At 34.0% G+C, this 21,639-nt stretch overlaps 1 protein-coding gene across 1 annotated transcript in view; it reads right to left on the reverse strand.

The window, feature by feature from the left end:
• Nucleotides 1-1,798: 1,798 nt before the first annotated feature.
• LOC143234218 (rho-related GTP-binding protein RhoE-like) overlaps nucleotides 1,799-21,639 on the reverse strand; it is a 62,134-nt gene continuing 42,293 nt past the window's right edge. The window contains exons 4-6 of the mRNA XM_076471403.1: nucleotides 14,499-14,608; nucleotides 7,554-7,688; nucleotides 1,799-4,860 (exon numbers count right to left, since the gene is read on the reverse strand). Coding sequence (XP_076327518.1) covers nucleotides 4,624-4,860; nucleotides 7,554-7,688; nucleotides 14,499-14,608 — 482 coding nt within the window. The 3' untranslated portion in view covers nucleotides 1,799-4,623. The remainder of the gene's footprint in view (nucleotides 4,861-7,553; nucleotides 7,689-14,498; nucleotides 14,609-21,639) is intronic.

The following is a 21,639-nucleotide window of genomic DNA, read 5'->3' on the forward strand; positions in this document are numbered from 1 at the left end:
TACGACAGCAGATAAGGTCTTTGATTATACAAGAGTTGTTCATTATGATATATCTATGGTAAGAGCACAAGAATAAATAAGCTCAACAAAAGAAAAACTAAAACTGCATGAGAACTATTCTATTACAAAGATAAAAGCCGCAATATTTCCGGTCTCGCACTTCGTTGTCCTTCGTATGAGATGAGTAGAATAAAAAAGTTAGATTATACGTATACATATTTATATATGTGCTTTATTTTAATAAGAAATAGAAACAATGTTTTCTGTAACTTCGAAATAAACACAGGGAAACTTCAGTATTCTGGCCCAGCAGTTAGGGCGCTCGGTTTGTAATCTCAGGGTCGAAGATTCGAATTCACGTCACACCAAACATGCTTACCCTTTCAGCCGTAGGGGCGTTATAATGTTACGATCAATCTCACTATTCGTTGGTAAAAGAGTAAGTCGAGAGTTGACAGTGGGTGGCGATAACAAGCTGCCTTCTCTCTAGTCTTACACTGCTAAATTAGGGACGGCTAGAACAGATAGCCCTCGTGTATCTTTGCGCGAAATTCAAAACAACCAAGTATTCTATTTTATTAAGATATAGACTAATATTGACAGAAAACCAAAATCTAATTTGAGAAGAAGAAAAAAAAAGTTATTTAGTAATTGGTTTGAAACAAAGCAGAAACTGATCTTGTAGCTTTGAAAATATACACACAAAAATAATTTTTCTCTACATTTGTAAGGCTAGATATACAATTTATACACTTAAAAATTATTAAAGGTATAGTTTAATAATCAAAAATTGTTTTTCAGATACTTCCACCTTTTCCATCTTTTCGATTCGTCCTTTAAAATACGTGAATTATGTGAGATGCATTATAATTGTCTAAATATGACAATGGTAAATTTACGTTATTTTGTGCCTAAACAATAATTGCATAGTCTATATTACAGTTATTTGTAATTGTTGCAAAATCTTGAAATGTAACTTTTAAGTATTGTACCGATTTTATATGATTATGAATTTATTTTATTTCTCGATTGTGAATATTTTCGGATAAAAAGGAAGGTCTTAATGAAAATTTTATTATTAAGAAATAATGTTTGTTTTTGAATTTCGCGCAAAGCTGCACGAGGGCTACACGCGTTATCCATCCCTAATTTTGCAGTGCAAGACTAGAGGGAAGGCAGCTAGCCATCACAACCCACCGTCAACTTTTGAGTTACTCTTTTTTCAACGAATAATGGGATTGACCGTCATATTATAATGCCCCCACGGCTGAAAGAGTGAGAATGTTTAGTGTGATAGGAATTTGAACCAGCGACTCTCAAATTACGAGTCGAGTACCTTAATAATCTAGCCATGAAATAATGTTAAACGTAGCTGTTTTTTTTATAAGATTTTGAAGCTGGGCCTCAAAACTAAGCTTGAAATGCTTTTTAAATTTAGAAGTTAAGCCTAAATACTGTGAACTGCACACATAAATAAGCTTTTTAGGATTGTATTTGTTTAATATACGTCATTATTCCAAAGCAGTGTTGTTTTGTAAAAAATAATATGCACAAGAAACCACATATTAAAACACTATTGATAATTATAAGATCGAGAACAAACGCTGAAAGTCGGTAATACATGTTATTAATATAAAATAAAATATCGCACTGATTAATTATTGACGTAGGTAAAATAGCATTATCTTTCACTTCTTAATAAGGAATTAACACCACGCTTGAAAAATATAAAATTTAAACCGAGAACTATTACTGTTATATTATTCTTATATTGTTAATAATTGATGTAAGTACACAATTTTTTCTAAGAAAATTACTTTATTAATATTTTAGCACATAAACCATCTCTTCTAGTGTTATACAAACCTTCGTTCGTAAGAACTTTACATTTAGGCCTAAGCAATATACAAGTTTTCATTCATAAGAACCCTACATTTAGGTCTAACGCAGTGACGAAAATTAACTTTCATTTTACGTGCATCTAGCTCGAATAACAGCAACTTTTCTCACAATACTTAGCAACATTTTTACATATTATTTACAGATCCACACATACATAGATATAATAATTTTTTAACTATACACTTTAATTTCCACTAGTACTCGAAGCTTAAGTACATGTTCTACGTAGATGCGAACAAGAATTTAAAACACCAACGTTAATCAGTAAAAGCACTTGTTAGGTTTAGTCCTCACTCATTTAATACTTTTTATATAGCACTGCCTTTCACATCAACCTGAAGCACTTGTTACGTTTTCGTCCTCACTATTTAAACTTTTTTTCACACCAATCTGATGATACTCATACAAACATTATTTCAGTGACAGAAAGTTTATTCCGTTTTTATTTAATATGTTCAGTTTTATATATTACGATTACCTGACGATGGCTCTTTTTTACACGTTTAATTTCAAAAAATATATCTTTTAAAAATTGATAGACCCACACGTTCTGTCCGTTTACTTGATAAAACCTGTACTTTAACCAACCATCAATAGGGTATTCACGGTTATATTATATTTTGTATTGAGAAATTCTTGGCATTTCAGCCTGTTTCAACTATATGAAAGCCAAGAGTCTATAAATAAATTAATATTAATTGTGTGTAAGTACTCTTAAGCCTTACGACTATATTTTCCTTTATTTGAAAGGCTGTCTTAGCTAAACGTATCAATGCTGTTTTCACTTTCAGTAGAAAGCATATTTCCCTACTCTGGAGTTTTCAATGGCGCCACCTGACAGGAAGGATTTGTTTGGGTAATAAAATGATCTACTATGCAATCAATTTACAGGCTTTTACGTATTCGTCAAACTTCTAATTTTCAAAAAGAACTAATTATTTATATAGTTTTTCAACATGTTTACAGATTTCGAAAAGTTGTCTTCGATTACACCCTGGTCACTTTAGGTCTGTGGCTACAATTATAATTTACAAAACATGTTGACGTTACAAAAATCAATTTAACTATTTTGGTAATATATATAAACTTTATATCTCATGATTGTTTACAGGTCATGTTGATACATTTAGCAAATGTGTCTATTAGCTTGTTTAATAATTATTCTCGACGTTTAATTGTTTTTAATATAACTATGAATACCTTTTGTTTCACACACGATACACGAACAAGTAAAGATTTCTTGTGACACGTTAGCCTTCCGATTAAACCATTAAGTAGATATTTTTGGTCGTAATATTTCAGCGACGAAAAAATCACGTTACATATTGAACCCCAAAATCATTATACTACAGTAACCATGACAACAGAAAAGCCATTATCGTGAATGTAACTATGGTGCCCCTGGGAAGAGGTAAGCCCCTGATATCGTCATTATTCACAATGACCGAATATAAACAGAAATAACAAACATTTCTCTTCAACAAATATTTTAGGCAAGGTCTACCGTTTGGTAGAGATATCATAATCTGACAACGACATGCCAAGGGCGTCCTCAAGGGGCTTTATCAACACTGATAACACCAAATAAGTCACTCTCGAATAAGCTATAATTTAACACAATGAGTGAAATGAGAAACATTTCACCTCAATATTTGTTATTTCAGTTAATTATTTTGCCTAAACAAACATTAAATCATGACGCTTTTAAATACGGCATATTCCTACAGGAGCTAATATTTTGTGTCCGCACTCTACTTCATGTGTTGCTGTCTGACAAGTGTACCAGTCATCAATTTCGAATATTTTCATTCGAGAAAGATTCACACAATTAATCCATAAGAACCCATAAGTAAAAGCAAAAAACAGTATGCTGTAATAACGCAGTCAAACTACCTCTGATATATTCAGTGTCGACGAGGCCTTTCGCACAGCACAAGAGCTCATCTGTCTGGCTGGGATACGACAAACTTTTAAGGTACAGCTGTGATTATTATTAATTTTATTTTAGTTATTTTAGTTTAATTTTAACTCAGTTCGTTCCTTTATTTATTATAGTTATGATATTTGAATTAACGTGACTACTATTCACGTTTAGGTCGTGCATTTGGCAAGCTGCACAACAATGGTCCAGAGGCAATTGAAAGTTTTATGAAATGTTGATACGACTAAACAATTTTCCCAAATGTAATAATCTACTTACATGCACACCATCATTATTAGCAGTAATTCAAATTTAATGTTTTAATTGCACGTACGAATGCATACATAAGTAGGGTTTTCTTGTATTAGTTTCACTGCGTACGTTTGAAACCGCCTAACATATGGCAGAAAATATCGTTAACCGCGTGTTTATCGAACTTTGTAAGTAATAAAATTATGTCTAATTAGCTATACTGATAATTAGGTTGACTTTATTCTTGATCTACGTGGTTAGCTTGCTTTTATCAAAAGCCATTATTAATGACATTGCAATAAAGAAATATTCCTATTAGTGACATTTTTAATTATTTCTCTCTTTTGTGTTTATAATAATATTTTCAACTGTGCCTTTGAATTTTGATCATATTTCGCTTTTTCGTGTTTTAAAAGTCGATTAGGAGATGAATTTTATGATACAACTTAAATGAACGTTTGGTTTGTGAATCACGTGGTACACCTGGTAGCAAATCAACATGGAGTCATTGTTCACGTTGCTAGTCGAACAAATACATAGTTTCACTTTCACATCACGATACAGTTCTTTCCTCGATCGCGGAAGTCATCTTTAAGGTCAATCTTGGACTTATATTTGGACTTTACTAAAGTTGTCTGTCGTGGAACAGAAACGTGGTTTTTATTCAGTTTACCTAGGGCTGCAAGTGCTGCCACCTCAAAAGCATCTCTTACGCTACATCCACTAACGCTGGAAGAGGTTTCAACGTAAGTTGTGGCTCCAATCCGCCTGGAAGCAGCTAAAGCCTAGAGAGAGGTTCATAGATTAGGAACTTATACTACAAACAAGCTAATTAAACTATGTGAAAGAATTTTTAACAGCACTATGCATCAGTAAAGTAGAAATGCCCAGTGTATTTTCCTTGGAAAATAGTAAAAATACGACATTATACTTCGAAATTACTTTATTATTTTACGATATATCAATAAACGTAATCTTTTGTGAAAATTATCAAGGTGTTACAGTTTTTATTCTAGTTATTTGTCTCTGTTTTAACTAGTATTTTATAAATTATTCATTTCAAGGACAGGGAATACCTTTGGCATATAACATAATATGGTACGAATTTCAAATAAAAACAAGTGGTTATTCTGATAGATTAAACATGATTTTATTATATGTATGTGTATATTAAATAAATAAAGCCATATTTTACATAAAGCTCCAGTTGTTTATTCAGATTAGACTTGTCACAGTATAATTTATACACGCATATACACACACAAACATATATCAATACATTAGGGATAAAATATTTATTGGTTCATTTTAAACTCATCAAGTTCTTGAGTTAACTTTTATATTTATATTCGTACAAGGATATTCCAATGTGAGTACACACTCAAACCTATAATACATATTTATGTATTATACTGTACTAGTGTATAACTGAGTGGCCATTTTGTTAGGACTATAACCATCCCCTGTGTAACAGCGTGAAGTCGGATTAACAAACACTTCACCAGGTGCTGGAAGATATAGTTTGAATTTAATCCATCTGATAAAGAGTGTTGTTTACATGTGGTACACGTTTTATCAGAAAGATACGGTGTTGAATGCAATGTTCAGGCTTATTCCAAAGATGTCTGATCGAATTGAGATCAGGTGACTTTAATGGTTGAGTGGTGTTATATGAACAATACAAGCAACATGGATTTGATACTATGGTCATTGTCAATAGTAATGGCAGTGTAGAATAGAGGTCATAACATTTAATTACACTCAGACATTGTTTGTATTTCTAAAGTAATCATAGGATAAAGTTTTACAACGATAAAGTTCCTCATACCACTAAACCAACTCCAGAATTTTCACTGACGAAGCAAAGGAACCACAGTCAAGTGTCTCGTAAAATTTTTCTCCATATTTTCACTCTGTCGCCAGTAACGTAGAAAATGAGGGGGTATTAAACGCGACTCACTAAACACTGTCCACTTCCAGTCATTCATTCATTGCCCACCGTTTGTACTTTAAGCATCACGTAAGCTAGGCCCGTCTGTTTGCATCTGAGATAAGCGGTTTTCGCTGGTCGTGCCATATGACAGTTTTTTATTTTTTAATGTTCTTCTCATGGTACAGTTGGAGATGTTGAATCCTAACCATGTTGAAGGAACTAACTTGTTGTAACGTACTCGACTCTGTACTCGTTTTTTTTTTCTTCCTATTTTCACCAGCGGTTGACAGATTTCCTTTTATTGATATCCCATGACGACAGAATCTTTTAAAAACAAATATTAAAAAAATGTTTGATAGGGAAGTTTTTGCTAGATGGGTTCCTAATGATCCTTTGAAAGTCGGATAGTTTCTTGTCGTTAACTGCTGTCTTGCAGACTATTAACTATACGACTACATATTTTGATTTATAGGACTTAAACAACATACGATATGATAACACTGTTTCCTAAGCCTAAATAAATGGAACATACTACAAAAACGTGGAAGAAGATCCTAGAAAAGTGGACAGGCAATGTACATCATTCAAGTTCGTGAATATTTTATGCCTAATCGTTATTACAGCATTGAAATATGCTGATATTTAATCATCCAAACATTCCTCCAACTATAAAACGTATAATAAAGTCCTCCAAAACAACTTTAAATATATAAAATGTCAATGTACAATTTTATCACACAATTATGTCATTAATGAAATACAAACATTCAATTAATCCCTAAATAATACATTGCATTTATATATCTTTATTAAAGGGTTTTTCTTTTCTTATCCCTAAATTGTTAAAGACAATGTTTAATGTATGTTGGGTAAGGTTACAAAGTTCGCACAGAACATTTTTTGTTGTTGCTGTTAAAGCTGTTAATCGAAGACTGGTCAATAACAACTTCCACAATTACATTTGTCTTATGACATTTTAAAATTCATCTATTCGCTTCAGATATCATACAAGTTAATATGTGAGTGTGTGTGTGTGTTGGAAATGAATAAATTAGATATTAACATTTTTGTGACCGAGGGATTTAAAATTTAGGTGCTAATTCATTTTATTTGGTCTTTGGTCAATTTCAGGACGACGATCAAAGTCATTTATTATTTTGGTAACTTAGAAATATTCAAAAACTTGTTAACGTCACTAGTACAAATTATAATAACATACCATAGGAACTGCAAGGATTTTTTTTTTTACCACCCAACAGCGTGAAATTGGTGTGCATTATTCTGAGAAGCAATTACAAATTATTTTAGGTGTCTTTAAGAAAACCAGAGTTCAAAGAAATTTTATTTATTTCCGTTGCGAAAGAATTCATAAAAAAGCAGACAAATTTCAAACAATTAACCAGAAAGAGAGAAATAAAATGTTAAAAAGTTAGGCTTAAAAGAAATGAGGCTTCAGTAAAGTGAACTTAGCAATCGTGCATTGAAAAACCTGAAAAGACTGAGTAGTTTTACTTGCACGTTTGTCCAAACTCAAATTTTACTGACCTGTTCTGAGCTTACTGGGGCCTTTTTAACTTTTGCTAGAGAGGTCAAGGTGTCACTGTCCGTACGGAGGTCACTTTGGCAGCCACACAAGATAACTGGCACATTGGAAGAATGATCTCTTATCTCTGGATGCCACTGTAATACACATAAGAAACAAACAAACATAAATATAGTACGGTTTTATCTCAACACACCTAGAGTCTTGTTTCTCTTAAAAAAAAGAATCGGCCCCGCATGGTCAGGTGGTTAAGGCACTCTACTCGTAACCTGAAAGTCGCGGGCTCGAATCCCCGTCGCACCAAACATGCTCTTCCTTTCAGTCGTGGGAGCATTATAATGTATGGTCAATCTTACTATTCGTTGGTGAAATAGTAGCTCAAGAGTTGGCGGTGGGCGGTGATGACTAGCTGCCCTTCCTTCTAATCTTATATTGCTAAATTAGAGATGGCTAGCGCAAATAGCCCTCGTGTAGCTTTGCGCGAAATCCAAAACAAATCAAATCAAAACCGAGAGTCTCGTTTCTGTTTTAAAAAAATTAACAGAGGCCCATTACAGTATGTATCTTATACCTTTATAAAGCAAACCTTCCTTTCAGAAAGTGTTAAAACGTGTACAATTAACGTATATCTTTAAAAGTAGTGAGAAGACTCAACATTGTACAATATTATCTCTAGTGAGATGATTCGGTGATTCATTCCGTTTTGTTGACGTTTGATATTATTAAAAAAACTGATAACACTATTTTAGTGATATAATATTTTGTTTCTTCCACAGATGAATTGTCTTATCAGCTACTTACCATATGAAATATATAATCATTTCGTTAGCAAGGAAGTTGACAATTTTAATACTTCGTTTAAGCCTAGATGATACCAACAAAACATCAGTACATGAATCATAGGTTTATATTAATTTCAGAAAAATAAATATTTTCCAAGGCAAATACTAAGCGCCTTGGCAAATAGTAAAATACAATATGCCTGAACGCTGGTTGAGCATTGAGTAAAAGCTGAGTGTTTGTGAAAACAAGTATATTTTGTTTATTCACACACACACACAGCAATGGGCTATTGTGTTGTGCCCTCCACTGATATCGAAACCAGGATTTTAGTATTATAACCATTCAGACTAATATAACTGAGCCAAAGAGGACTATGCAAATGGCATAAAGCTAAGTTTGTTGTTGTTTTTCATTAAACATCCAAACATCTTATCTGTCTACGAACTGAAAATTATCTTAGTAAAATTTATCTTAATAAATTTAGAGATAATTTTTTATACGGAAAAGTTTATCATACACAAAATTATTTTGGAAAACTAGATTATTTTTTCTGCTAGAAGTTATACGAAGTTGCACAAATAAATGTAAATAATTAATCCATTTAATTACATAAAAAAGATTAATTTAAAAATTAGTTAACCCTGATGTAAATGTATACATTAATTACAATTTACTCCCAACATTGCTTAAACAGACTAAATGCCAAATTCACGTGCACTCATTTCGTCAATGTTTTGGCATATTATATAATAACAGAATAACTAACTATGTTTTACTATTTGCCAAGGTACTTATTTATTTAGGCAAATAATCATTTGTCTAAAATTATTATCCATCAGCCACATACTCATAATAGATAAAATGAAAAGGGAATTATGAAAATGCAAATCTTAAACCAGTTTTGGGAATTTTTCTTTCAATGATGATTGTAAAATTATTTTGCGAATTTTTGTTGTTGTTAAATGACACATGCAAATTTTGAGGAGCATTATATTGTTTTGTTACTTTAAACTGCATATTTTGAGGATTATTGTATTTATTTGTTACCTCAAACTGAAACTTTTGAGGATTGTTATACTATTTTGTTACTTCAAACACTAAATTTTGAGGAGTATTGTATTATTTTGTTACTTCAAACTGCAAACTTTGAGGAATAATACATTATTTCATTACTTCAAACTGCAAACTTTGAAGAGTATTATATTATTTTGTTACTTCAAACTGCAAATCCTGAGGAGTAATACATTATTTTGTAATTTCAAACTGCAAATCCTGAGGAGTAATATATCATTTTGTTACTTCAAACTATTTGGAATGATATATTCAACAGGAAATTCTACAATGTATTTTATCACATAATTCAACAGTGAACTACGAGCTCTGCCCTGCCTTCTGTTTTTCTGTTTTAGTTGAAGGCCATTAAAGAAACTAATTCGTTTTAAAACAATTGCACAAAAAGAGACACGCACAGCTCACGAGAAAAACGTTCAGGCACAAGAACAGTTTTCTGAATTATTTATATGTTCCTGAATATCTGTTTTGTCGTGGTACGACAAAACCAAATGGTGAACGACGTGTGTATCAAATACGATCGATACTTCACCATATGATCTATATTTTACTGTAGCTGGTTAGAACGGTGGGTGATTTGTTTTGTTTGTTTGTTTTTGAATTATTCGTAAAGCTACACGAGGGCTATCTGCGCTAGCCGTCCCTACTTTAGGAGTGTAAGACGAGATAGAGGGAAGGCAGCTAGTCATCACCACCCACCGGCCAACTCTTGAGTTACTTTTTTACCAACTAACAGTGAGATTGACCATTACAATAAAACGCCCCCACGGCTGAAAGGGCGGGCATGTTTGGTGTGACTCGGATTCGAATCCGCGACCCTCAGATTACGAGTCGAGCGCCCTAACCATCTGGCCATGTCGGGCCCGGTGGCTGGACGGTGTGAACTTCTGTTCATTTTAGTGTAAAAATTCAGTATGTGGTATAATTTATGAGTCTACGTGAACGTTATTGATATGTATTGAGTTTAAAATAAAGAACAGCATGTAATTAAAGATACCACTGCTAAACAATATCATTAGAAAACAACATTGAGTAAAACCTACCTATTATATGACGAAGTAAGACATCAGTTAAACAGTAGATAGCTGATAAATATTTCCCCAGTGGCAAAGCGATATTTTTGCAGACATACAACGCTAAAAAACCGGGTTTCCACACCCGTAGTGTGAAGAGAAAAGACAGCCCATTGTGTAGCCTTAACTTCAAACAAGCAAGCAAACAGATAAATGATATACTTAATTAACCTGCTCACAAGGTGTTGTTATAAAAAAGGTTTGTGGAAGTGTTTTCAGATGATTACAGGGGACAATGAAAACAAAGAACTAGCATTGTTATGTTAAATACTGTAATATCAGTAACCTGTAACCTGTTACTTTCTTGGTGTGTTTTTTTTCGAAGATTCGTAAAAGTTATATAGAAATTATCAGTGCGGGCCGTCCACAACTTTGGGTTGGAAGACTAGAGGGAGATATCCAGTCACCAGCACCTACCGTCAACATTTGAGCTACTGTAATCGAACAATGACATTTGGTCTTTACTCTTACGACGCACCCACGATCCCTAACTACGGTACGCGATTTGGCAGCTAAGGAACATGAACCGTGAATCGGTGGATGCACAAGTCGGCTCACTAACTTGCCAATCACACCTCGACCTTAGGATTTATAAAAATATTGGACAGATTCTGAGATGGTTACGACGCTTCTGAGTGGGTATCTGATCATAACTGGCTATTTTGAACGTTACACGATAAATTCGATTTTCTGATGACTATCGATGTAATTTAGCATCGAACTCTTAAGATTTTCCCCCTTTTCAACAATGGAAGCCGTTCTTTGATGAATGCTTGGGAAATGAAACATCGGATTGGTACATGATTCTCTGATGATCAGTGAAACCTTTCACACATTGGATTAGTGAATAAGATTTCCTTAGAAGGAATTTTCTTGTAGTAATTGATTAATTTAAACGCTAGACTAGCGATCGGAGTCTCCGGTAAATACTCTCTATCTTCAGTGGAACAATGGGTCTATGGGAGCTGAAATAATAACTTTATAGGATAAAGGACTGTTTGTTTTGGAACACAAATGAGATGCATACGAATTTACATGAAACAGACCTCGATGAAAGCCGGAAACGCGACTAACTATTCACCATTGGGAGGATCTAGGAGTGATGGGTGTGGCAAATATTTTACCACGTAACTAAATTTGTACGGCGCCAAACAACTTCAACTGTCCTCAAAATAGATGGTATCTTTTTCTCCTTTGTTATAAAGTATGTACTTTATAAAACGCGGTACTAGATTATTGAGTTTTTTAAGTTGGTCACACCAACTCGGGGTTTTCATTTAAACAACTGGCTCTGTTAAGGAGACTACTGAAGAGCACCTATGGTTTTTGCTGGAATAATAAAACATATGTTGATGCCAAACTATTGATTAGCAAACGGCTCTTTTGCGACTAATTGGGTGGGGGTAATCATTTAAACTTAGGCCTTGTTAAAAGGTTTCTTGTTATTGCTGGAACTAGTCTTTTTAGACGTTGAACCAGTGAAAATGTTCTTCGATACTTCTTAAACAGTTTGAAATCAGATTAATGGAGACATTTTCTATTACTTCTGATTTATTTTATCATCAAATTAGAAAAGTGGTTCTATGGCGATCATTAAGATACTTTAATATTGGAGTAGTGAAAGGGTTCTTTATAAGGAACGTGACCTTTTAAAACTCCGGACCAGTGAAAGGGTAATTAGGTGATTATTCTTAAACATTAGATTAAACATCCAGTAAGTGGAAGTTTCTTTGATGATTGTTGGGATCTGCTTGTTAAGCGCAAAAACTAAACAATAGGCCCACCTGAGTTTTGCACACTGCAGGATCGAATCCCCAATTTTAGCGTTTAATCCTCAAGCTTAGTACTAGTACGGAGACACCTAGGGGACTGGAGATCTATTAACCATCGAAGTTTTTAAAAGGTATTTAGTTGGCAAAAAAGAAAGAGAGAATATTATTGGTGGAAAACATTTCATATGATTATGACTTTTCAAAACGTGAAATGTTTTTTGAATTTTTATTATAAGAACGTCAGTCCTATGGGATTAGACAAATGTTTCTGTTGGTAGAAAAATAATGTTTTGTTTTATAGAAGATAAACAATTGTTCAATTCTATAAAAGTCAGCAGACATCATTGAAAACAAGTTGAAAGTTTTATTTATTTTTCAACTCGGCAAACATGATACATGGCTGTATGTAACACCCCTAGAGTGTAGTGTGAGATGACCTATGAATCCACTGAATAGAATTTATGTGAAAGATTGCATTGCTCAAGTTTCAGACCTCTCAAAAGTTCAGTGTAGGGGTAAGTAATTGAAATCTTGTACAGTAAAGAAAATAACTTATGAAGTATTGCCAGCTGTATGCGCTTCAAATAAGTATATATTCAGACTTCACAAGTCAGGTTCGTATTATAAATTTTTTAGTTGTTGTTTTGTTGAAGATCTTTATCATATAAAGTGAAGTTTACTTTTAGTTTCCGAAATCTATTTCGTACAATATGTAATAGTCGCTTCTATATTTATAGTAATTTGGACAGATATGAAAGTTACAACCTTTGTTCTGGATAGAGATCCAGATAGTGAATTCTAAAAATGACTGTTTGTTTTCAATTTCTCTCAAAGCTACACGAGGGCTATCTGCGCTAACCGTCCCTAATTTAGCAGTGTAAAACTAGAGGGTAGGCAGTTAATCATCAACACCCACCGCCAACTCTTGGGCAACTCTTTTACCAACGAACAATGGGATTGACTGTACATTATAACGCTCCCACGGCTGAAAGGACGAGCATGTTTGGTGTGACGGAAACGAACACCCGCGAATGTTAAGTGATCGATCGTTTAAGATGATACTCTCTAAACGACCCGGCATGGCCACTCTGAGGGTTGCGGGTTCGCATCCCCGTCGCGCCAAACATGCTCGCCTTTTCAGCCGTGGGGGCGTTATAATGTAACAGTCAATCCCACTATTTGTTAGTAAAACAGAAGCCCAAGAGTTGGCGGTGGGTGGTGGTGACTAGCTGCCTTCCCTCTAGGGCTAGCACAGATAGCCCTCGAGTAGCTTTGTGCGAAATTCAAAACAAACAAACAATACTGTCTAAATTTTAAATTATATATATATTTCTTTTACCCGAATTCAGTGATCCAACTATTGTTTTTTTTTTATACTAAACTCTGTTGTCTATTAATAAAACCAGTAAATTCCAAGATATTTTTAAAGTGAAATTTTAAACTTTTTTTTCTATTTATATTTTATAATAATTATTTTTTCCATATATAGTAATGACTAGTATTCCCGGTAATAAACGATAAGTTAATGTGACGTATAATAATTAATTCAACACACTGGATAGCTTCACGGAATTTGTATAAACTTTTGGTTAGTGATTTATTATCATAACGTGACAGAAGTAATTAAAAGATTAAATAAGCTTTTATAATGAAATATGGCTTTTTACACTTTTCAAAACTTGTACGTTTGAATTCTATTTCTATCTTTATTTCTATGATTAAAAATATGGCTGACCATATACAGAAAATGTGTTTTTCTTATAGCAAAGTCACATCGGGCTATCTACCGAGTCCACCGAGGGGGAGCGAATCCCTAATTTTGATGTTGTAAATTCGTATACTTACCGCTGTGTCGCGGGTTCGAATCCTGGTCGCACCAAACATGCTCGCCCTTTCAGCCGTGGGGACGTTATATGAAGTGTCAGTCAATCTCACTGTTCGTTGGTAAAAGAGTAGCCCAAGAATTGGCAGTGGGTGGTGATGACTAGCTGCCTTCCCTCTAGTCTTACACTGTTAAATTAGGGACGGATAGCGCAGATAGCCCTCGAGTAGCTTTGCACGAAATTCAAAACAAACAAACAAACTTACCGCTGTACCAGCGGGGACATATACAGAAAATACAAAAGATTTGACAAACGAAAACAATATCTTTAAAAATGGTTACTATGTGTTTTCGGTATATAGATATTTAAGTATATTTTAATCAATATCGTAATGACCAAATACAACTTTAGATAACAGAACTTACTCTGTAAATAGTGTTGTCTAGAGTGTCTGGATCACTGATGAGAAAGCACAGAAAGAATACATTAGCGTCTTTATACGCCAGAGGGCGCACGGTGTTGTAGGCATGGGCACCTACATGAATAGAAACATAACAATGTCAAAATATTTTTTCTCTAGCTTTGAAAATATTGCATTAAAATATTAATTAGGTTATTCTATAAAATATAACTTTTTGAGAGGGCACTCCGTGTTTCAATTCTCTTGGTACTCTAGAAAGTTGTAAAGTACCTATTAATATTCATATAATTACACTTCTCACATGAAATGTCAAAATTGCATAACAAAACTATTTTAACTTAAAAATATCAAACTATTCTTAATGGTTATTTGGTGCCAGTTATTTAAAGTATCTTTATTGACCCGTCAGTATTTTTTCTAAGCCTAACATTGAATTTAATAACTTACAAAATCGTTATTACTCATTCAGATCTGACGGTTACTGAAATGAAAAGTAACACTTTTTAACCGAATACAAAACAACAACAACAAATAATATATAACATATTACAAGATTATGTTAACACCTAGATTTTTCTTTACACCAATTGCAGAATTTTGCAATTTTTCAAGTCTTCACATATTTTATATATTTCCAGTTTAAATCTGCTATAAAAGGTTTACGCGTTTTTAAAATTTGTTAAAATATCAAATTTCAGACGGAAAAATATTAACATAAATATATGGCAATAAATAATTATATTTCTAAACGTTTTCTTATAGTAAAGCCACAAGAGGCACTCTGCCAACTCCACCGAGGGGGATCGAATCCCTGATATTAGACTTGTAAATCCGTAGAATTACCGGTGTACCAGCGGGTGTCTCAGACAATGGTTAAAACGTTTATATATTTTCGTCTAATAGTAACACACCAATAACTTAACCATATTTCAATCGTTAATTTGTATATAATAAAATGTTTGAGTTTAACAGTATCCATTCTTTGTCATCGATTTACTGTCTAGAATTTGTTAAAAAAGAAAAGAACGAAATAGATTTGTTTGACTTAAAATAAACTTCTAACGATAATACACGAACCAATATTATCGATGATCGATAAACCAGCCACATCTTGTAGCATTTTTCTGTGCTAAACTTTAGGTATTACATTAAATGAATATACAGACAAGTAAGAATTAGCTTTCGTAGCATTTCTCGGTGCTAAACTTTTTGTGTCACGTTAAATGAATAAACAGACAAGTAAGAATTAGCTTTCGTAACATTTTTCTGTGCTAAACTTTTTGTATCACGTTAAATGAATATACAGACAAGTAACAATTAGCTTTCGTAACATTTTTCGGTGCTAAACTTTTGGTATTATGTCAAATGAATATACAGACAAGTAAGAATTAGCTTTCGTAACATTTTTCTGTGCTAAACTTTTGGCATTACGTTAAATGAATATACAGACAAGTAAGAATTAGCTTTCGTAACATTTTTCTGTGCTAAACTTTTGGCATTACATTAAATGAATATACAGACATGTAATAATTAGCTTTCGTAACATTTTTCTGTGCTAAACTTTTGGTGTTACGTTAAATGAATATACAGACAAGTAAGAATTAGCTTTCGTAACATTTTTCTGTGCTAAACTTTTTGTGTCACGTTAAACGAATACACAGGCAAGTAAGAATTAGCTTTCGTTTGAAAGTTTTTCCAAGCAGAAGAGTTACCTGTTGTTTGATCCTCCTAAACATGAGTTTCACTTACAACAAGTCACATTCTCGGAGCCTATGTTAATTACATATAACTACCTAAAGTATCTGCAGCGGTGAGAACATATACGATTTGGTCATTAAGAATAAAGCTGGGTTAAAAGTAACGCGATTACAGTTTAATCAGCGATTAACAAAGAAATGTCTGAAGTAAGGTCCCACCTACCGGTGGAATCAAAAACTAATATTACACTGTGACAACAATGTTATAGTACTGTACATTACCTACTATTATATTTTTTATATTATTATCATCTACTAGCAGAGTTTTATTGTTTCCCATTTAAACTATACATTCCGTGTGTGCGTGCGTATGGCTAAAGCATTTACACAATATCGTATTTTTTATAGGCTTCAAATATATACTCTACAAACAAAGAAACGTAAAAGGCAAAATTTGAGACATATTGTTAACAAATTTATTCCGTGTAGTTCTGTATGACATATGTGAAACTTTGCACATTCACTGCTGAACATCCAAAGTCTGCAAAGGCGAAGTCCACGCTAACTAGTTGAAGTTTAACGTCACTCAACGTCAATAACGAGTATGCCCCCCGTGAGCATCAATAACTGCTTGGCATCTCCTGCCCATGGAAGCGATGAAATGACGAATCACATCCTGTGGAATGGCTGTCCACTCAGCCTGCAAAGCTGCTGCAAGCTGCGGTAGAGTATGCGGTTGAGGTTGTCGCCGTCGCAGACGTTGGCTCAACTCGTCCCAAAGATGTTCGATGGGGTTTAAATCTGGTGATCTGGAGGGCCAGGGAAGAACGTTGATGTTGTGGTGTCTCAAGAAGACAGTAGTGAGTCGGGCTGTGTGAGGACGGGCGTTGTCATGTTGAAAAACGTCGTTGACGTTCACCATGATGGGTTGCACATGGGGCCTAAGAATCTCGTCGACGTATCGTTGAGCCGTAAGATTCCCTCGAATGTGCAAAAGGTCTGTTCTGGCATTGTAGGCGATGGCAGCCCACATCATGACGCTGCCACCACCAAATCTGTCAACTTCCTGCACACAGTTTGCTGCAAAACGTTCACCTCGGCGACGGTAAACACGGGTCCTTCCATCCTGCCTACGAAGCATAAAACGTGATTCATCGCTGAACCAAACATGCCTCCATCGTCGATGAGGCCATACCCGATGTGCCCGAGTCACTGCAGCCGTGTTTGACGATGTTGCTGGGTGAGGATGACGCCTCTGACTGGACGTCGAGATCGGATTCCTGCATCTCCTAGACGGTTGCGTACGGTCTAATTGGTAATCCTACGCAGCCCTGGTATGGTTGAGGCAGTAGACGTCGCAGTGGTGGTCCTATCCCGAAGGTGACGTAACCGGATGTAGCGATCTTGTGCGGGCGTGGTCACACGAGGTCTGCCAGATCGTGGACGGTCACGAGTTGATTTATGTTGTTGATGACGATTCCATAGCCTTGTGATGGTGCTTGGGTGGACATTCACAGCTCTGGCAACATCTGATCGAGATTCGCCTGCTTCAAAGCGACCAATGGCGTTGTTGCGTTGTGCTTCAGTCAGTCTTGGCGTAACTGTATTGCGTGTCGGTGGCTTAACACTGAGCTATGAAAACCGATAGCCCGTCACTTTTCTAGGGATTTTGCACATGTTGCACTTGCAGAACATGCAGATCTCTCAAACAAATTTATTGGACACGAATGCGTTTTGGCGAAAAATCCGATGTTTTCCTCCGTTTTCAAAGTGCACAACTTTTATTGTCATATTGGTCTGACAATCAGTACCTTAACACGTGTAACATCACATACTCTGAGCTTGTAACGTTATTACATATATTTCTCTTTAAAATAAAAAATATATCCCTTTTGCGTTTCTTGTTTTGTAGAGTATATTTAAAATACTGGCCTTAGCCGTTTTGTTAAAATTTGTTATTTAAATTTTATTTATAATTCCTCAACCTTCAATTTGGCATTATACACATATGTTGAATATATGCACAAATGTATCATTTTCGTTATTTGAGACGATAATTCATTAACCTTCAACGTGCGTGTACAACGTATAATTGTTTTTGTTTTTTTTAGAATTACGCTGAAAATACGTAAACACAATGCATACTTCTATAATATTTATACTATTAAACATGTCTCTCAACTATGTTCTTATCCCCAAGCACGAGATTAATTCGTACATTTCTCATGTTCATCTTGTTTTTAAGTTGAACCTCGAATGGTATAGAACGGTTTCGCTCTAAACAATTGCCTTCTCACTCAACACAATAGTAGAAATAGTACAATAAAATAAATACGACTGAGGTATATTCTCATGAAAGAACTTTTTTATCTCTTACTCAAACAACAAGAGAAAAATCAATCTAATAAAATTAGAGACTCGAAGGAAGGGCTTAGGCCAAAAACAATAATAAAGCGAATGCTATATGAAAACTAATTTTCTGCACTTCAGTAAATAACAATTTAATAATAAAGTTTTTTTAGATAAATCTGGTATTTTTCAGGTCGTTGTTTTCTTAGTCCCATACAAAATTGAATTTATAGTGAAAAAGGTATATTTTCTCATGAAGAAATATTTAGATATCTTTCCAAAGCAACAAAATAAAAATAGGTCTTAGCTCAAAAAAAGCTAGAGGCAACTTTCATGATAGATATTTCAGTACGTAGAGCTTACATTTCTTCTTATGTTCATATCCACAGCAATGGAAAATTCTGTAAAAGCAGAATTGAACAGATGAACATATACGCTACCAAGATATCATTAACTCTTCTGTAGTTTGGTTAAAGTTTATGACGTCAAAAGAAAATGGATATTTTGTTTCGTTTTATTTTGAATTTCGCGCAAAGCTACACGAGGGCTATCTGCACTATCCGTCCCTAATTTAATACTGTAAGACCAGAGGGAAGGCAGCTAGTCATCACCATCCACCGTCAACTCTTGGGCTTCTCTTTTACCAACAAATAGTGGGATTGACCGTTATATTATAACACCCCCGGGGCTGAAAGGACTCTCGGATTACGAGAAATAGATATTTATAGAACGCTTCATTCTCAAAGCCGCTGTTATAAATTTAACCGAATTGCTCAGACAGTGATTTTATTTGTTCAGGGAATGTTTTGAAAGTCGCAGAATAGATAAAGCATCGATTGAAAAAAAAAAAGGTTGTACTAGAAACTGTGAAATTCCACTTGACGCCTTAAAGAAAAGCGACACAGAAAACGTCAAGAAAGTTGACAGATTCTATTTGACACAGAACCAAAATGAGGGGTTGGGGACCAAAATGAGGGGTTGGGGTAAAGTATGTGAAAAGTGTTAGAATGATGTCTAGAAATCTAGCAGATTCTACTTGATAACCAAAAGAAGGGTGGGGGGACAAAAGAATATGAAAAGCGTTAAAATAGATGTTGTTAGAATGATGTCTAGAAATCTAGCAGATTCTACTTGATAACCAAAAGAAGGGTGGGGGGACAAAAGAATATGAAAGCGTTAAAATAGATGTTGTTAGAATGATGTCTAGAAATCTAGCAGATTCTACTTGATAACCAAAAGAAGGGTGGGGGGACAAAAGAATATGAAAAGCGTTAAAATAGATGTTGTTAGAATGATGTCTAGAAATCTAGCAGATTCTACTTGATAACCAAAAGAAGGGTGGGGGGACAAAAGAATATGAAAGCGTTAAAATAGATGTTGTTAGAATGATGTCTAGAAATCTAGCAGATTCTACTTGATAACCAAAAGAAGGGTGGGGGGACAAAAGAATATGAAAAGCGTTAAAATAGATGTCGAAAAAATTATTATATTCTGTTATCACCTAATAGAAGTGAATCGATAGGCAATATTTAATTATTTTTTTTGTCCTGTTGTTCAGTTGTTAAGTAGAAAATAAAGCCACCAAAGCGCCAACTGTATGTGTGGTGTTTGATTTGCCTTTTACTAACCACACTTAATTTATATTATATTAGGATTTGAAGAACATGCAATATTGATGTTAACTTTGTAGTTCATATTTATTTTTGGTATTTTAGGAAAGATAAACTACTGCCCGAAAGTTTAATATTTTCCAAACTGGTTTTGTTTTTGAATTTCGCGCAAAACTACACGCTCTTTCAAAACTGAAATAAACAAATCTTTACGTTTCGGCCGTCAGACATCATGTATTTGATACCAGTAAAATGTCACACCTGAAAATCTTTCTTATGGAATCCACTGCAGTTTGAATAATGTTTGTTTGATTGTTTTTAACACGTTAACTTAATTGCTGATATTTTCCTGGGACAGTTTATAACGATTTAAATATTTTAAAGACGGAAACCCTTTCTCTTATTTTAAGAGTTACGACAATTTTAATTTTATCAACAATTAAGTAAAGATAATTCTACTTAATAGAATTAGTAATAAAACTTAAACTTTCAGTTATGAATTGCTCCTTTTAAGATGACCTTCAAAATTTATGTCTAAATTCTAACTTGAACTAAACATGAAAAAGAGTTTGGAATGCGTGACATACATCGGGTCAGCTGGATTTATGATATATTAAAAGATTATTAAACACGTCGTTCACGTGAAAGATAATTTAGAGTTTATTTAGTCAGACCCTAAATCATAATCATGCATTATTTTCAACCTTATTCTGGCCAACATTAGTTAAAAACAAAACTTCTATAAATTAATCAGTTTTCTGTTTCCTGTCTACCTTTCCCAAATAAATAGCTATGTGAACCTTTTCTTTGTGAAAAAGACACAATATAACTTTTTATTGTGATGTATGGTAAAGTAACTGTTTTCTTCGCTATCATCAGGAATGTAGGTGTGACAGGTCAAACGATTACCTCATTATTCTAAAAAAAAGTCTAAAACCTCCACTACCTTCTTTTTAAAAAAAATAAACATTTGACCTTTATGTAAATCACTTAAAGTCTTTATGTGCAAGTTTCATACTTTTTTTAGAAAAAGGACCTCACCCCTAAACATACATGGTAAATTTAAAATATTTAACATTATTACATTGGATTTAGAAATAAAGACATTATTCTGAAAGACATAGCTAAAAGTATGTCATTACTCATTAAACAATTTTTTCTGAAAGACAAAAGAAACAGACATAGCTAAAAGTATGTCATTACTCATTAAACAATTTTTTTTCGGGAAAGAATTAATTTTTTTCATTTTCCACTTTTATTCTTGTAATTTTAAAGTGGTTGAATAGTGCACTCATGGATTTATTTCGCAGCAATTTGCTAAAGACGTATAACATAAAGCAATAATAAAACGATCGAAAGAGTTTTCTTACCAAGTTTGGCTGAACTTGGCACCGAAATTCGACACAGTCAAGAACACAATGGGGCGATAAACTACCTTGACAATTACACCGTTTCGTTTAACTGTGCCATTAACTGGTTGAAGAAAGTT

The sequence above is a fragment of the Tachypleus tridentatus genome, chromosome 12, assembly GCF_004210375.1.
Source record: "Tachypleus tridentatus isolate NWPU-2018 chromosome 12, ASM421037v1, whole genome shotgun sequence".
Lineage (NCBI taxonomy): Eukaryota > Metazoa > Arthropoda > Merostomata > Xiphosura > Limulidae > Tachypleus > Tachypleus tridentatus.